The sequence below is a fragment of the Siphateles boraxobius genome, unplaced genomic scaffold, assembly GCF_051911475.1.
Source record: "Siphateles boraxobius isolate OS27281-9 unplaced genomic scaffold, OSU_SipBor_1 130, whole genome shotgun sequence".
Lineage (NCBI taxonomy): Eukaryota > Metazoa > Chordata > Actinopteri > Cypriniformes > Leuciscidae > Siphateles > Siphateles boraxobius.
This window is the reverse complement of record NW_027508734.1, coordinates 15248763-15263791: the sequence shown is the minus strand read 5'-3', so window position 1 is coordinate 15263791 and position 15029 is coordinate 15248763. Positions and strand designations below refer to the sequence as shown.

General features: G+C 44.0%; 1 protein-coding gene across 1 annotated transcript; it reads left to right on the top strand.

Annotated features, from left to right (window-relative positions):
- The first annotated feature begins 56 nt into the window (after nt 1–56).
- LOC143737056 (uncharacterized) lies at nt 57–5749 on the top strand. The gene is made up of 4 exons (XM_077227963.1): nt 57–356; nt 2209–2286; nt 2506–4074; nt 5178–5749. The coding sequence occupies exons 2-4, from the start codon at nt 2209–2211 to the stop codon at nt 5349–5351; spliced, it is 1821 nt and encodes a 606-aa protein (XP_077084078.1). The 5' UTR covers nt 57–356; the 3' UTR covers nt 5352–5749.
- The last annotated feature ends 9280 nt before the right edge of the window (nt 5750–15029 follow it).

Genomic DNA, 15029 nt, shown 5'->3' with positions numbered 1-15029 from the left:
TGTTAAGGGGCGGGACAATAGAATTTTCAAAAACACCTTAGCAACCAATAGTAAGCGAGCTCGCGTTCTAAGACTTAAGTGAACGTAGGAGAGAATGTGCTTAAGAGAATGATACCACCAGAGCTTCTATTTATAATATAAAATATTTCAATGATGTTAAGTTATTAGCTTCGCTTATTTTGAATGTTACTGATATTATTGACTTTACAATGAAGCCACACCCAGCCACCCACCCACACAAAAACAATAAATGTCTTTCACACAGGAAATCAGCCGTCTGCAAAGTGCAAACTGTGGCCCCATCACATTCTCAAGTCTATCAAGCCGAACTTGTTTGACTGATTTCCTTCAACAAGGTAAAGAAAACATATATTTTCCCCAATGTTTGAAGGGTTGATTTGTAGTATTTATTGAATAATAATCACTTATATTATTATTAAGGTATTTTTTTGCAGAACTAATTTTCCCGTTTGTTTTGGTTGAAATTATATTTTATTTATTGTTTTACTACTGTGCTCTCACATTTTCCTTCAGCAACATAAAATTATAACATGCGAGATGAATTCCATTGTATCTTAGACGTATAAAGCTTGGGGATGAAAATCACAATATAACCAATATAAATATAAGCCAAGTGTTTTTACATGTACATTTACTACTCAATATCTTTTTAGCAATACCATGAAATTAAATTTAACTGTGCATCCCACCCTCTAAAACTTTCGCTAATTTAATGGGGCATCTAATCAAATAGCATTGCATTTCCTTAGACCAGTACAATTACACACATGTTTTATTACTTCCTAGAAAATCTCCATCATCTGTGGTATGAGATAATCTCCTTTGAGTGTTTCACATCTCCATTAAAAACACTTTTTCTTTTATTTCCAATTATCTTTAAATGTACTCATAATCTAACTTGAACTGACTGCAGCTAACAGGTTAAGTGTGTGTTGTAGCATTTATTGCCAAATTAAATAAATATGTGGGCACTGACACAAAGTGTTAGGCTGAGCGGATGTTTATCAAAGGTTTAACCAACGTTTCTCACAAGCTTCTTCTACATTTCTGTTAATACATTGCGTTGGGTAAAGGTTGCCCCATGATCTAGAATCATGTCTTGCCCAGTATCACTGCCTTAATTATTAAATCAAATTCTGCAGGAAAATGTAAATGGAAACAAGCATTTTTTTCAGCATCAACACGCATCATCTTTTCCTGTCAGCCACGTGACTTAGTTCCTGTAACAGCAACTCATCTGGTGATCACTTGTGGTTTTCTTTTTCTGCTCATTTGAGACCTGTTTTTCTTTAGTTTAGTTTGGATTTAGTTTGGATTAATTTAGTTGTCATGTATCTTTGTTTTGATTTTAAATGTATTTTCCTTTGCTTGTTTTCATTCCTTACTTCACCATTATAAAATTTTCAGGTCTCGGGATGTAATAGGCAAACACTTTACAAGCTAAAACATGAAAACTGATAGCCAGAATCAGTGGATAAAATAAGGTGTTTATGGGGTGAGGCGGATGCCAATCAAACCACCACATATTGTATTTCATGCTTTTTTTGTCCTCAGCAGTAACTGAAGAATATTATGTACCCAAAGAGGATTGCTTAATTATGCTCTTGGAGATCTACCTCCAAAAAATCAAGTCCTTTAAGTTCTTTTGAAAATCATTTGCAGGTGTAGTAGAAAAGAGTTAAAACAAAATTATGCAGGTTGTTATATGCATTATTAGGCAACCCTGCATTAGAATATCAATGTACTTCTATCAGCCTGTTGTCCTGAGGTACAACGTAAACTTTATCATACCTCAGAATTTATTTTTTAAGAATGCAATTATAAAAAAATCTGGCTAGTAGTGATAAGGCAATAATTGTTACGGCCTTTAAGTGATAAATAAAATTATATTATATTATGTCTAGATACATTAAAAATAAATCATTTAGTGATTTAAATGCTTTAAATCTAAAAGTAGGCATCACAAAATTCTAACTAAAATTTGATATTCATTATGAGATCATTTTCTAAAGATTACATTTAACAGTGTTATTAAATTAACTTTAAATGAGCATTAGATGACAACAAAGGTCATTTAAATGCTAAAATAGGTATGTATTGTAATTATAAGCAAATGTGATACAGATTAATTTAAAAAATCTGATAACCAATATGGTAACATTGTATCTTGTTCCATCTCTTTTTCAGATGATCAATGAAGAGTGGCTTTGCAGCTCATTTAAACTGTGTGATCTAGCCACCACCTCAGAATCTGGTCACTCTGATGTAAGTACAGAAAATTTAGTATCCTATTCAGTATAATATAAGTATATTAAAAGTCTGTAAATAAATAAAAACTTTTCATTCTCTTATAAATTTGGTTAGCAATTTTTTTTACAATCATCATACAGAAAAAGTAGCTGTTAAAAAGTATGTTCACTGTGTAAAGTGCAACATTATCCGATGAAAGTCAAGTCTTCATTTTTCTTCTGTGACCTTTTTCAGGACTCTACGCAGATAGTAATCAACGGTGATTCATACCCACAACCTGCATACAACCCGTCATCAATCCAACACACGATGGAAACATACAGCCGTTTACTGGATGGAACTTTAGAACAGAATATAGAGCCCATTCAAATCTTTGCACATATGACAGCCAAAGCTATTATAGATTCATCTGTGAGGATCAGACGCCCAAGTGAATCTGTCAAGGTGAGACAGGATGATGTTGAGATGCTAGCTGAAGAGTTAACTTTAAAAGTCTGTTGCAAAGCACTAGAAGAGATGGAGAGGCAACATCACTCTGATGATCCTTCATCCAAAAAAATAAATGATAAAGGAGTTATGGAGGGCACTAATGAAAATGCATCGGTCCTGTGCTCCTCAGGCTACAACTGTGATAAAAACGCATTTGAAATAGAAACAGACAAGATGGAGGAATATGATGACACACTGACCACAGTATATGCCAATTCCTTGAAGACCATGGGCAGTCTGGGGTCTCTCGACTACCCTGATGCTCCTCCAAGCACCCCTTTACTTCCAGAGATGATGAGGAGTCGAGCCAGTTTCACAAGGAAGCTAAAGGGAGGACTTGCTAAAGAGTTTCTTCCTTCACCCCCTCCTCCGACCCCCAAAGACCACATGCGACCCTTATTGGAGAACCAAATGACTGACATGTCTGCTGACTTCATGGTGAGGCTGATGCGCTCGCTTTCACTGGAGTGTTGTCGAAACGGAGGTCTAGAAGAAGACAAGGGCAGAGAAGCTGAGGATGGTGGACTCCAAAATGACATTCCCAGGCTGGCTGACTATGCAGCTCAAATATCTGCAGATATCCTTCATTCTCTCACCACAAATGAGATAAAAGTAAAGGATGAGGGTTGTGTGAAACGCATGTTGGCTATTTCTGATCGACTAGCGAGTGAAATTGTCACAACGTCTCTAGCAGAGGTTATGGCGAGAGGGGAAAGGATGGTTTTGAAGGAAGAAACAACATCATACTCAATGCCTCCAAACAAAATATCTAGTATGTCGTTCTCTGCAACGGACGAGGTGAAAGTTTTAGCTAATGATCTAATCATTGATGCTTTGGTTCATGCTTTTGCTAAGCTAAGACAGGGCATGTTTGAACATGGAAACCAGCCACATCTTTCGGGCCAAGCAGCAGAACCACAGCCATGGGAAGAAGAAAGATATTCAAACACACTGTATAAAGACTCAATCAACTCCCTTAAAGCCAAAATATGCTATAACGGTAAATCAGAACTGAACCCCATTACAGTTGACGCCAATGTGACATCATCGGTACACACATTTTCCAACGACTTTGCTGAAGACGTGCTTCAACATTCTGTATGTGATGCTTCCAGATTCCTGTTTAACTGTAAGCAATCTGAGGGAGCAGAATTTGGCTCACAGAAAGACATTAAACCATGGGTGATTAAGATACATGCTGAAGAAAGTCGTCATATCCAGGAACTGCAATGTTCTCTACTCTGGGCCGCGGCCTCACAGAAGGGGACTTCAGCACTTCAGTTAGATCTACCAGACACAAGCCTTCAGCAACAGGTACAGAATATTACAGTTTTCACAGACTGAATTTGACTATTGAATGGTTGTAATACGTTTTGCTTTAATGTCTAAAGGCCCCATTCACACCAAGGAATAACTATAAAGTTCTGTTACAATTCTATGAGAATATATTGAACTATTGAATTAGAACCATTATTAAAACTTTAAAGGCAATCATTATTGTTATCATATTTGTTGTGAGCGGGCTTTAACTCAGTATTTTCGATGTCAGGTGGGGAAGGTTGCCTAAGATATGGACATCAGTTTAAATTTTGTGCATGCATTTATACTGGAATCAAACTTTTAGGCTACTTGTTCAATATCATTATTATACCAACTTCCAATCAATTTTAATTTTAATTCAAAAAGTTAATAAGGTAATATTTTATCCTAAAACAATTTTTTAAATAAATACATAAAACAGGGGTTAGCAATTAAAATTGTTTGGATTGTAATTTCAGTATAAGTAAATGGGGAAACCGCAAATTGAATTTAAACCCAGAATTGATTTTTCTTCCTGAAAAGGTTTTGTCTTATAAATCCTTTTTTTATTATTATTATTATTTATACGTGGTTAAACTGACATACCATTTTACAACATGTAGTTACAACCGTTTATGGACATCCGTTTTTGTTTTGCACATGCATTTAAATATTATTTTATACCAAACCCTAATCAATCATTTTAATTCAAAAAGTTGATAAAAAAGAGACATTTTAACCTATTACAAAATGATTGAATACATTTAATAAAGCATTGCATTGTGGTTCCAGAAGTAAATGGGAAATGTTATCACAATTCAAGTGAATTTAACTGATTTTTATTTCTGAAAAGGTTTATTATTAAAAACAATTTTTTACAACTCACTGCATTTTACAACAATTCTATAGTCGGCGTCTAATACAATAGTTTTGAGTTTATAGAGATATGAATTTAATCTTTACAAAAGTATACTATAATTATTTGATGGTATATCATTGAACTATCATACTTGCTTTGAAAGAGCCAATCAGTTTAATTAAAATGCTCTCACTAAAGTCCATCATTTTCATTATAAAATAATTGTATTGCTTTTTATTTGACTAACATGTTCCCTTAGCTTTGCAGACTCTCTCGGAGCGCCCGTCTGAATGGCTGGACAGTGGGCGCTTTAATGGCTTCTCTCGAAGAGTTTTGTGACACGCAGCGAGCGACCAGCAGAGGACGCTATAAGAGCTCCGATTCTCTCCTGGAGCATCTGCAGCATCTGATCGACAATTCACATTTAAACTGATCTTGGACCAGCTTCGCCCTTGCAGAACAGGTCATTGATCCGTACGACACCCCCTGATATGAAGACAGAAAACAGCAGACATTAATCTTCATCCACACAATCTTTCACATCCCAAACATTAATACAAGAAGACCGAGTCATAAACTATAGGCAATTATAATCAATTTCATTCTCACCCATTGAAAATGAGCCCAACAGCTGTATGCACGCTGTCTGTTTAAACTGATTTGAGATCTGCTCTCCCAATCCAAGCCATTAAGCGGAAATCTGACTGCAAATCAGTTTTAGAAGTTACCACCATCCAAAACACACTGACACATTCTTGGACAAAGATTCTGTATATTATTTTTCAACAATATGTCAGTACCAATAATAAAGTTTGTCCGAATAATGATAAACAGTGATTGTTGTATTTTTGGAGCTGTTTTATGATGGAGCTGATTGCTGTAAAGGGGTGTGCAGGGCTTTGCGGGGTGTGTAAAAAGCAGGACTTTTTTACTGCATCCCATTAATACTCCCAAAGCAGTGATACCTAACATGGCAGGAATGCGCTTTAGCGAAAAAACCTGCATCTCACTCACTCCCACTCTTGGCGACCACAGCTTGAAAAATCAGGGACACACACATACACACTTTGACCCCATGTCTATCTCTATCAGTCTCCCCTCCCAGACACGGTCTTTCACTTTTTGTCTCTCCCGCACACACACACTCATATTCTCTTACACAAGGGGGGCTGATTTCACAGCTGCAGTGTCAGTGAAGACGCAATGGCTTTCAGGCCAGCCCCGTTAAGATGCATCTGGAGAAGCGTTTGTTCCAATGTCTGAAACACCGCTGCCAAAAATGAGAGACGGCGAAAAAACTTGCATAAGGAAAAAAGATAGCAGGAAAGGGGAGTGGGGAAGAGAGAGAAGGGAAGAAGTGATTGCAACAGAGTTGACACATATAGAGTCAAATGGATCATGGGGGCTCTGGAAAATCTCCCAACATCCCCCACCGAGCCTTCTCCCCAAGCTATGACGCATCGATTTATTCTCTGCAATAAGAGCCAGGCGCATGTGAAGGAATTCCTTACATTAAACAGGCCTCATAGACTTAATGTACTCATATATTTTCTATTCGTATCACTCAAGCTTAGCGAAGCACTATAGCATCGCGACTTCAATAGAGATGGCTAGCAATCCTTTGTATTCATGTGATCAAAGGGCCATAAAGTAGCCAGTGGAGAAAGGTAACTGTATAAAAGCAGAAATAAATTAAATTAAAATGAGTACAATATGTTCAATGTTCAACGTTCAACATGTTTCCTCTGGAGAATTGGGATGTGTGTTTAGGTTTATGGAGTTTTCAGGTTTGGGCTCTTTGTAGCCCCTTATCTATCTTGAAGATAAGGTCAATGTGTGAAAAACACGACATTTCCTCTGTGATCTGAGGTCAGTACTGTGATCCAATGTTTCACACACTATATTAAAGGGATAGTTCAAAAATTATTTTATCATTTACTCACCCTCATGTCGTTCCAAACCTGTTTGGAAAGAATTCTTTCACACACACACAAAAAAATATTTTGAAAATTGTCTCAAAAGTGTCTCATATTGTCTCATACAATAAAAGTTAAAGGGGTCGAAAACAACACTAGACCACATTGACAAAAAACACTTTTGAGACCGTTTTCAAAATATCATATTTTGTGCTCCACTAAAGAAATAAAGTACAGGCTTTGAAAAACATGAGGGCAAGGAAATAATTTTGTGTGTGTGTGTGTGTGTGTGTGTGTGTGTGTGTGTGTGTGTGTGTGTGTGTGTGTGCGTGTGCGTGTGTGTGTGTGTTATCCCCTTAAGGCAAAACAATACAAGCAAAAACGACTCGGTTACTAACGTAACCTCGGTTCCCTGAGAGGAGGGAACGAGTATTGCGTAAGTAGCTTACGCTATGGGAAAACTCCTTTTCTCGAGAATATTGAAGTCTTTATGTAAAACGCATTGCAGCTGCACAGCTGACAGCAATGAACGAAGGCAGCTCGGTCATTGGCTGTGCTGCGGCAACTTGCTCGAACCAATGACGGGGCGACTCTGAATGCGCGACCAATGAGCGCGCTTCGCGCCCGCGCGCGTCAGAGCCCGCCAAGATGGGCGTGGCCAAGAGCTATATATTGGGCGCCCCGTCATGAGAGTTCTTTAGGTTAAAACGACTGAAGCGAACTAACCAAGCACAAGCACGGCAGCTTACGCAATACTCGTTCCCTCCTCTCAGGGAACCGAGGTTACGTTAGTAACCGAGTCGTTCCCTTTCGAGAGGTCTCTCCTATTGCGTAAGTAGCTTACGCTATGGGAACACCATGCAAAACGCCGTGCGTGCTGAACTTCGCCTTATGATAGCCAGAGGCAGGTGCCTGAGCTAAAAAAGCAAAGTTATCATCCAACTAGCCGGCAGAGGCGAGCTTTATATGTGGGAAAGAATACAGAGCGGCTAGAAGGCGCTCAGTGTGACACAAGCACATACATAATCTAGATACGAACTCGTAGTTCAACTAGCATCATGCTGATAGTACATTGGAATGCAGTGTCGGGACCTGTAGGTTGTAGAACCTGATAAATGTGGACGGTGAGGCCCAGCCTGCCGCCGCACAAATATCCTCGATCGGTATCCCGCTCGACCATGCCCAGGAAGAAGCCACACTCCTGGTGGAGTGTGCTTTGACTCCCCAGGGGCATTGAAGTCCCTTAGCTTCATAAGCCAGCGCTATAGCTTCAACTATCCAGTGAGAGATTCTCTGCTTTGAAACGGCGGAACCTTTCGTACGGCCGCCAAAGCATACAAACAGTTGTTCTGTCTGTCTGAATAGGGCAGAACGCTCCAAATACACTCTGAGAGCCCTAACGGGGCAGAGTAGATTAGCGTCGTGTTCGTCTGCTGGGGACGATAGCGCAGTTAGGGAGATAACCTGTGCTCTGAAGGGAGTGGTGAGCACTTTAGGAATATACCCATGTTTCGGTCTAAGGACGACCCTGCAGTCGTTAGGTCCGAATTCTAGGCAGGCAGCGCTTGTCGAAAGCGCGTGCAGGTCGCCCACTCTCTTGACCGAGGCGAGTGCCAGCAAGAGCGCAGTCTTGAGCGAGAGCTGTTTAAGGTGCACGGTTCGGAGTGGTTCGAACGGAGGCCCTTTAAGAGCGTCTAGGACAGTAGCTAGGTCCCAGATCGGCACTGAGGGGGGGCGTGAAGGGTTCATCCTCCTAGCGCCCCTTAGGAAACGAATAATTAGGTCGTTTCTTCCCAATGGACGTTCCATTACAGGGTCGTGTGATGCTGTGATGGCCGCCACATATACTTTGAGCGTGGAGGGGGCGCGGCCCGCCTCCAGAAGCCCTTGTAGAAAAGCGAGTACGTTCGTAATCTCGCATGTTTCAGGGTTCAGGCCCTTGGCATTACACCAGACACTGAACACTTTCCATTTCTGGGCATATAAGCGTCTCGTGGAGGGCGCCCGCGCCTCAGCGATGGTTTTTAGTGCTCCGCTCGTGAGGTTCCTGGGAACCCGTTGAGGGGCCATGCATGAAGGGCCCAAAGATCGGGGCGGGGATGAAATATCATCCCGTTGGCCTGACTGAGGAGGTCTGGCCTCAGTGGAATCGGCCGTGGTGCAGATTGCATTTGCATCAGATCTGGAAACCATGTTTGGTTCTTCCAGAGTGGGGCTATCAGCAGCACTGCGTCTTTCTCCTCTCTGACCCGACTGATGACCTGCGGTAGCATCGCGATCGGGGGAAAGGCATATAAGGGACGGCTCGGCCAGCTCTGGGCGAGCGCATCCATGCTTTTCGTGAAGAAAAGAGGGCAGTGCGCGTTCTCCTTGGAGGCGAAGAGGTCGATCTCCGCTTTGCCAAAGGTTTTCCATAACCAGTGAATCGTCAGCGGGTTGAGAGCCCATTCTCCTGGGAGAATTTTGTCTCTGGATAGCATGTCCGCCCCCTGGTTCAGGGCACCTGGCACATGCGCTGCTCTCAGCGAGCGCAAGTTGTGCTGGGACCATAAAATGAGTCTCCTGGCCATTGAATGCATGGAGCTCGACCTGAGTCCACCCTGGCGATTTATGTACGATACTACCGTCATGTTGTCCGTTCGGACCAAGACGTGTTCGTTTCTCAGCTGTGGGAGCAGGGCTCTGAGAGCCAAAGCGACCGCTTTCATTTCCAGACAGTTTATGTGTAGGCGCTTCTCCGGGTTTGACCAAAAGCCGGAGACAGGCCTGCCCTCGTAAAGGGCCCCCCAACCTATTTTGGAGGCATCTGTCGTTATCATCTTTCTCCTTGTGTTCACACCCAGACTCACGCCTGACTGGTACCAGTCGGCGGCTTTCCAGTGCGTCAGGGCTTTTATACAGCCGTGGTTCGCTCTGATTAAAAGGTGGCCCGAACGCCACGCGTGAGTAGGGACGCGGCTCTTGAGCCAGCGTTGGAGAGGGCGCATATGCAACAATCCTAGCTGGAGTACGGCCGATGCTGAGGCCATGAGACCGAGCATCCTCTGAAACCGCTTGACGGGGGCGAGCGCGCCCGCCCTGAATGATGTTGCAAGGCGCCGGATGGTGAGCGCGCGCTCTGATGAGAGACGCGCTGTCATTTGCATCGAGTCTAGAACTATTCCCAGGAAAGAAATCCTCTGGCTGGGAGATAGTATGCTTTTTGCAAAATTGATTCTTAGACCCAGGCATTCTAAATGGCTGATAATCCAAGATCTGTGTGTTATTAACTGACTCTCTGATTGTGCCAGAATCAGCCAATCGTCGAGATAATTCAGTATTCGCACTCCCCTTCGCCTTAGGGGGGAAAGTGCTGCATCCATACATTTCGTGAATGTACGGGGAGCCAGGGACAGGCCGAACGGAAGTACTGTGTACTGGTACGACTGTCCCTCGAAAGCGAATCTCAGAAACGGCCTGTGATGAGGCGCTATTGGAATGTGAAAGTAAGCATCTTTCAGATCCACTGAGAGAAACCAATCTCCTGGGCGTACTTGCGCGAGGATATGCTTGGTTGTTAACATTCTGAACGAGCGAATCATTAGTGCTTTGTTCAGGTGTCTGAGATCTAGGATGGGGCGGAGACCGCCATCCTTTTTCGGGACGAGAAAATAGCGGCTGTAAAAACCTGCCTCGCTCAGAGAGGGGGGAACAGTTTCCACAGCACCCTTTTCTATTAGTTTGCGCACCTCGGTGCGTAGAACATGTGAGCACTCTTTTCTCACTTTCGTCTCGACCACAGTCGTAAAACGTGGTGGTCTGCGAGCGAACTGGAGCGAGTATCCGTGCTTTACTATATTCAATACCCATTTCGGCATATCTGGAATATTTTCCCATGCCGCTGCGTGTACAGATATGGGCTGAATACAGGCTAGGGGCGGGCCGCTGTGACGCAGGGACCCGGCCAGCGAATCGCCTGAGCTCATAGCTCTCAGAGGCGCGGGCGCGCGCTGAGCAGCTGAGTGAATGGGCGCGTGTGTGATTACAGCAGCGCGCGCTGTGTCTGTAAAACTCGCAGCCTGGGCTGGGGTTGTGTTTGACACTGTAAGGACAGTGTTTATAAGTGGGGGTGCATAAACAGTGGTAGGCACACGCGTCACTTTTATAATGTTTCCCGCTTTTACTGGGGATGAATTTATAACTGTGTGAACAGTGCTTGTGTGTAGTGGTGCGTACATGACCGTAGGCACGTGATCTACATTCATGGGGTGCGCAGCTTGAGCTGGGAATGAATTTGGCACTGTTTTGACAGTATCTGGGAATGCACACCTTGTGGACATGTGAACCCTTAGTGACACAGGCAGAAAAAGACTCTTTTTGTGTTTTCTGTGCGTCGCCGTAAAAACGGCGTTTGTTTGCAGGTGAGCGAGCTCTGTGACTGGCCCATTGACTGCTGTATGAACATATCCAGCCGCCTGTAAGGGGACTGGGTAATGCTTGAGCTTTTGCAGAGAGAGTGGTCCGGCTTTTGCGAGACACGCACTCTCTCTTTTCATTCTTGTGGCTAGGACGGCTTTCGAGGCTCGGGGTTCAGCACAATCTTGGGCCGAGGACCCCGTCGCTCAGAAGGCGGCTTGCGGTTGTGAGAGCGCGAGCGGCGTCGAGCGTCAGCCTGAGGCGCGGGCTGAGAGGCGGTGGGGGCTGTTCTAGCCCGCTGCGGCTGCGGCGGCCTCTGTCTGCTCTGCGATGAGCTGGAGCGCTTGGGCAGGAAATGCCGCATAGCTTGTGAAGCATTCTGGGCCTCAGTGAAGCGTTCGGCGAAACCCTTAACCGCCGGTCCAAACAGCCCGCTGGTGGAGATAGGCGCGTCGAGAAATGGCGCCTTATCCGCGTCCTTCATCTCAGTCAGAGTCAACCACAGATGGCGCTCGAGAACAGTCAAATTAGCCATGGCACGGCCGATAGACTGGGCGGTGGCCTTCGTGGCTCGCAGGGCTATGTCAGTCGCGCTGCGTAGGTCCTTAAAGGCTTCGGGTTCGGGGCCAGACTCGTCCATAGAGCGGAGAAGCTTGGCTTGGAACACTTGAAGTACCGCCATAGAGTGAAGCGCTGATGCAGCTTGGCCGGCGGCGGCGTAGGCGCGACCGGCGAGAGCTGAAGTAGTGCGGCAGGGCTTCGAGGGGTGGGAAGCTTTGGCTTTCCATCCGGTGGTGGAGGGCGGGCAGAGATGATTGGCCACGGCCTCCTCGAGGGGCGGTGTTCCCTCGTAGCCTCTTTCCTTCGCGCCGTCCACAGAGGAGAGCGAGGAAGAAAAAGAAGGCTTTAGGCGCGCAGAGTGGGGGGCTTTCCACGACTTGGTGAGTTCGTCGTGAACTTCCGGGAAGAAGGGAGAAGGCCTTTGCCGAGGGGCCTGCTGGCGCCCCTGCAGAAACCACTCATCCAGTCGGCTCCGGGTTGGTTCTTCGGGAGAAGACCAATCGAGCCCGAGGTCTTCCACGGCCTTAGAGAGAACGCGGATAATCTCGCTATCCATGGTGGAGCCCCCGCTCGCGCTAGCTAGCGTCGACGGGGCGGGGTCGAGAGTGGAGCCCGGCCAGTCGTCCGATGCAGCGTCGATTGACAAGCTGTCATCCATTCCCCCGTCGTCCTCGGACGCGCCGAAAGTCACAAGGCCCACCGCTCTGCTAGAGGGGTGTGGGTCCGGCTGGGTGAACTGAACCGGCGGTGGGGAAGGCAAGAGCGGCGGTGAAGCACGCGGAGACTGGCTCGGCGTGACGTCACTGAGCTCAGGTTCAGGAAGCCTCTGTGAGCGGCGCTTTTTCTTAGTGCGCGGCTCGAACAGAGGGATGGCGGCGATGGGCTCGCTCACGGCGAAAGCGGCGAGGCGAGCCCGCAGTGCGGAGAGACCCAGGTCGTCACATTCGGGGCATCCGCCCTTGGTCAAAGCAGCTTCTGCGTGGTCCCGGCCCAGGCAGCGAGCGCAGATGATGTGACGATCCCCGTCCGGGAGAAGGTCTCTGCACGACGCGCAGGAAGGCATTTGAAACAACGCCTTGGAAAATTTGCTCTTTTACAAGTGTCGCAGAGCGAACAGATGTAAATACTTGCGTGAGCAGTACGCCGGATGGCTCAGTAGGATCGCGTTAGAAGGCGGCTGAAGGTGCCGACGTCCTCGTAGCAAATCCCGCTGGTATGCTTTTCGACGGCGAAGCTTCAATAATCCGGAGGATCCAGCGAAGAAGGTGTTCGCTGAAGGAGATTAAATCTAAAGAACTCTCATGACGGGGCGCCCAATATATAGCTCTTGGCCACGCCCATCTTGGCGGGCTCTGACGCGCGCGGGCGCGAAGCGCGCTCATTGGTCGCGCATTCAGAGTCGCCCCGTCATTGGTTCGAGCAAGTTGCCGCAGCACAGCCAATGACCGAGCTGCCTTCGTTCATTGCTGTCAGCTGTGCAGCTGCAATGCGTTTTACATAAAGACTTCAATATTCTCGAGAAAAGGAGTTTTCCCATAGCGTAAGCTACTTACGCAATAGGAGAGACCTCTCGAAAGGGAACTGTTTTTTCATTTGATGGTCCATTTTGAAATTTTGGGGTATACTGTATTTCTTCCATTAAATGTCTTCTATCTCACTAGTAAAGAAAACATCCAAAACACACAATTAAGTGTTTTATTTTATTACGCTTTATCTATTTGCCCATGATTTCAATTACAATATAAAGGCTGTTTTCTTAAAATGACTATTTTATTTTCATGCTGAGCCAGAAATCTCCAGTTCAGTAGCACTTAAACACTTTATTTTTATAAATAAAGTTTATAGCACTTTATTACTTTAAACACGGTAAACATATTCATATATCCTTTGCCTAATTTATATAACATTTTAGTCTTAAAAATATGGCAAAAATTTATTTTTCTGAATTTATTTTTGAAATGTTGAAAGTTTTTTCTGACTTTTTTCTGAACACAAAATTTGAAACTGGCCTATCCAATGTTGAGATTTATGTTCTGGGAAGGTATGCAATTTAGTGCATAATTAATTAGATACTTCCACATACTTATAACATTTCAGAAAACTTTGTAATACAAAACATTGTCTTACTGTAGTGTGATTACATATAGCTTGTTTCCCTGTTGACAGCACTAATTACCAATACTAGAAATGATTTGATAGACAATCAGTTAGCAGACCATGAGTTGTTGTCTCATGTTCGCCCGTTTTAGTGCACTTCCATCGTAGAGTCCAGTGAGGATCCGTGGTCGAGGTCAAAGCATCGGTCTCGGTTTCTCCAGCTGATTTGAGAAACCGGTTGGCCGAGACATCTGTCTTCCATCTAGACCCCTATATAGACAAACATATGCAACAGCTCACACACGATGCTCGTCTCCTGCTGTTTATGGCTGAAACAGACAGAAAGACTGCAGATATATTTACAGTGAGTGGAGAGGAATGAAGTTTCGTGTCCCTTCAGTTTTACTGTGGACCGTTTATCTCAAGACGACTGGACTTTTCAAGACAGCTGAAGAGTACAAGTGATAAACGTAATTTATTAGACATACTCAAAGTCTTTCATCTTCAGTTGCTTTAGTTAGATGTATATACACAGATAATTTTAGGTAATCTTTCTGCCTTAATATATATTTTACTTTTACACAAATAAGGCTCTGTGAAGTAAGTAAGGTCCCCCAAACCAGATCCTCTGCATTTGGTATCTTGTCCTTCTCAGTCAAACAAATAGCTGCCCAAAACCCTCCAGCAATTCAATTTATAGTGTTTTCATTGTTATCCAATAAGTTGCATGGCTGCATGTTTTAAGCAAGTCTTTACAAGAACCACTATACAACACCAAAGATAAATATGTTTTAAAGAAAATATCTCAAAACTTTTTAAGAATTTTCAAAGAATTGCACAATAACATTCTTACAAATTCATGAGAAATTTCGTAACATTTGTTACGATTTCGTGGATCTGTCCCAGATATATATTTAACGTTATTTTTTTTTTAAAGTACTAGCCTATATACAAATAAAAAGTTCTATAGAAATATAAAGCTTTTACATACCTTTCTGCAAAATAAAATCTTAAATCAGCCTTATGTGGTTTGCTGGTCTTAACTGGTCCCCAAACCTGGTCAAACTTGTCTGTTGGCTGGTTTTAGAGGGAGTTTGGACACTTTAACTAGTCATCTAAAACTTGCTAAACCCAGCTGGTTT

Coding starts and splice junctions, on each gene's coding strand:
- LOC143737056 (XM_077227963.1), top strand. CDS start 2,209: ATGATCAATGAAGAGTGGCTTTGCAGCTCATTTAAACTGTGTGATCTA. Junction 2,287..2,505: donor CAGAATCTGGTCACTCTGAT/GTAAGTACAGAA, acceptor GACCTTTTTCAG/GACTCTACGCAGATAGTAAT. Junction 4,075..5,177: donor ACACAAGCCTTCAGCAACAG/GTACAGAATATT, acceptor ATGTTCCCTTAG/CTTTGCAGACTCTCTCGGAG.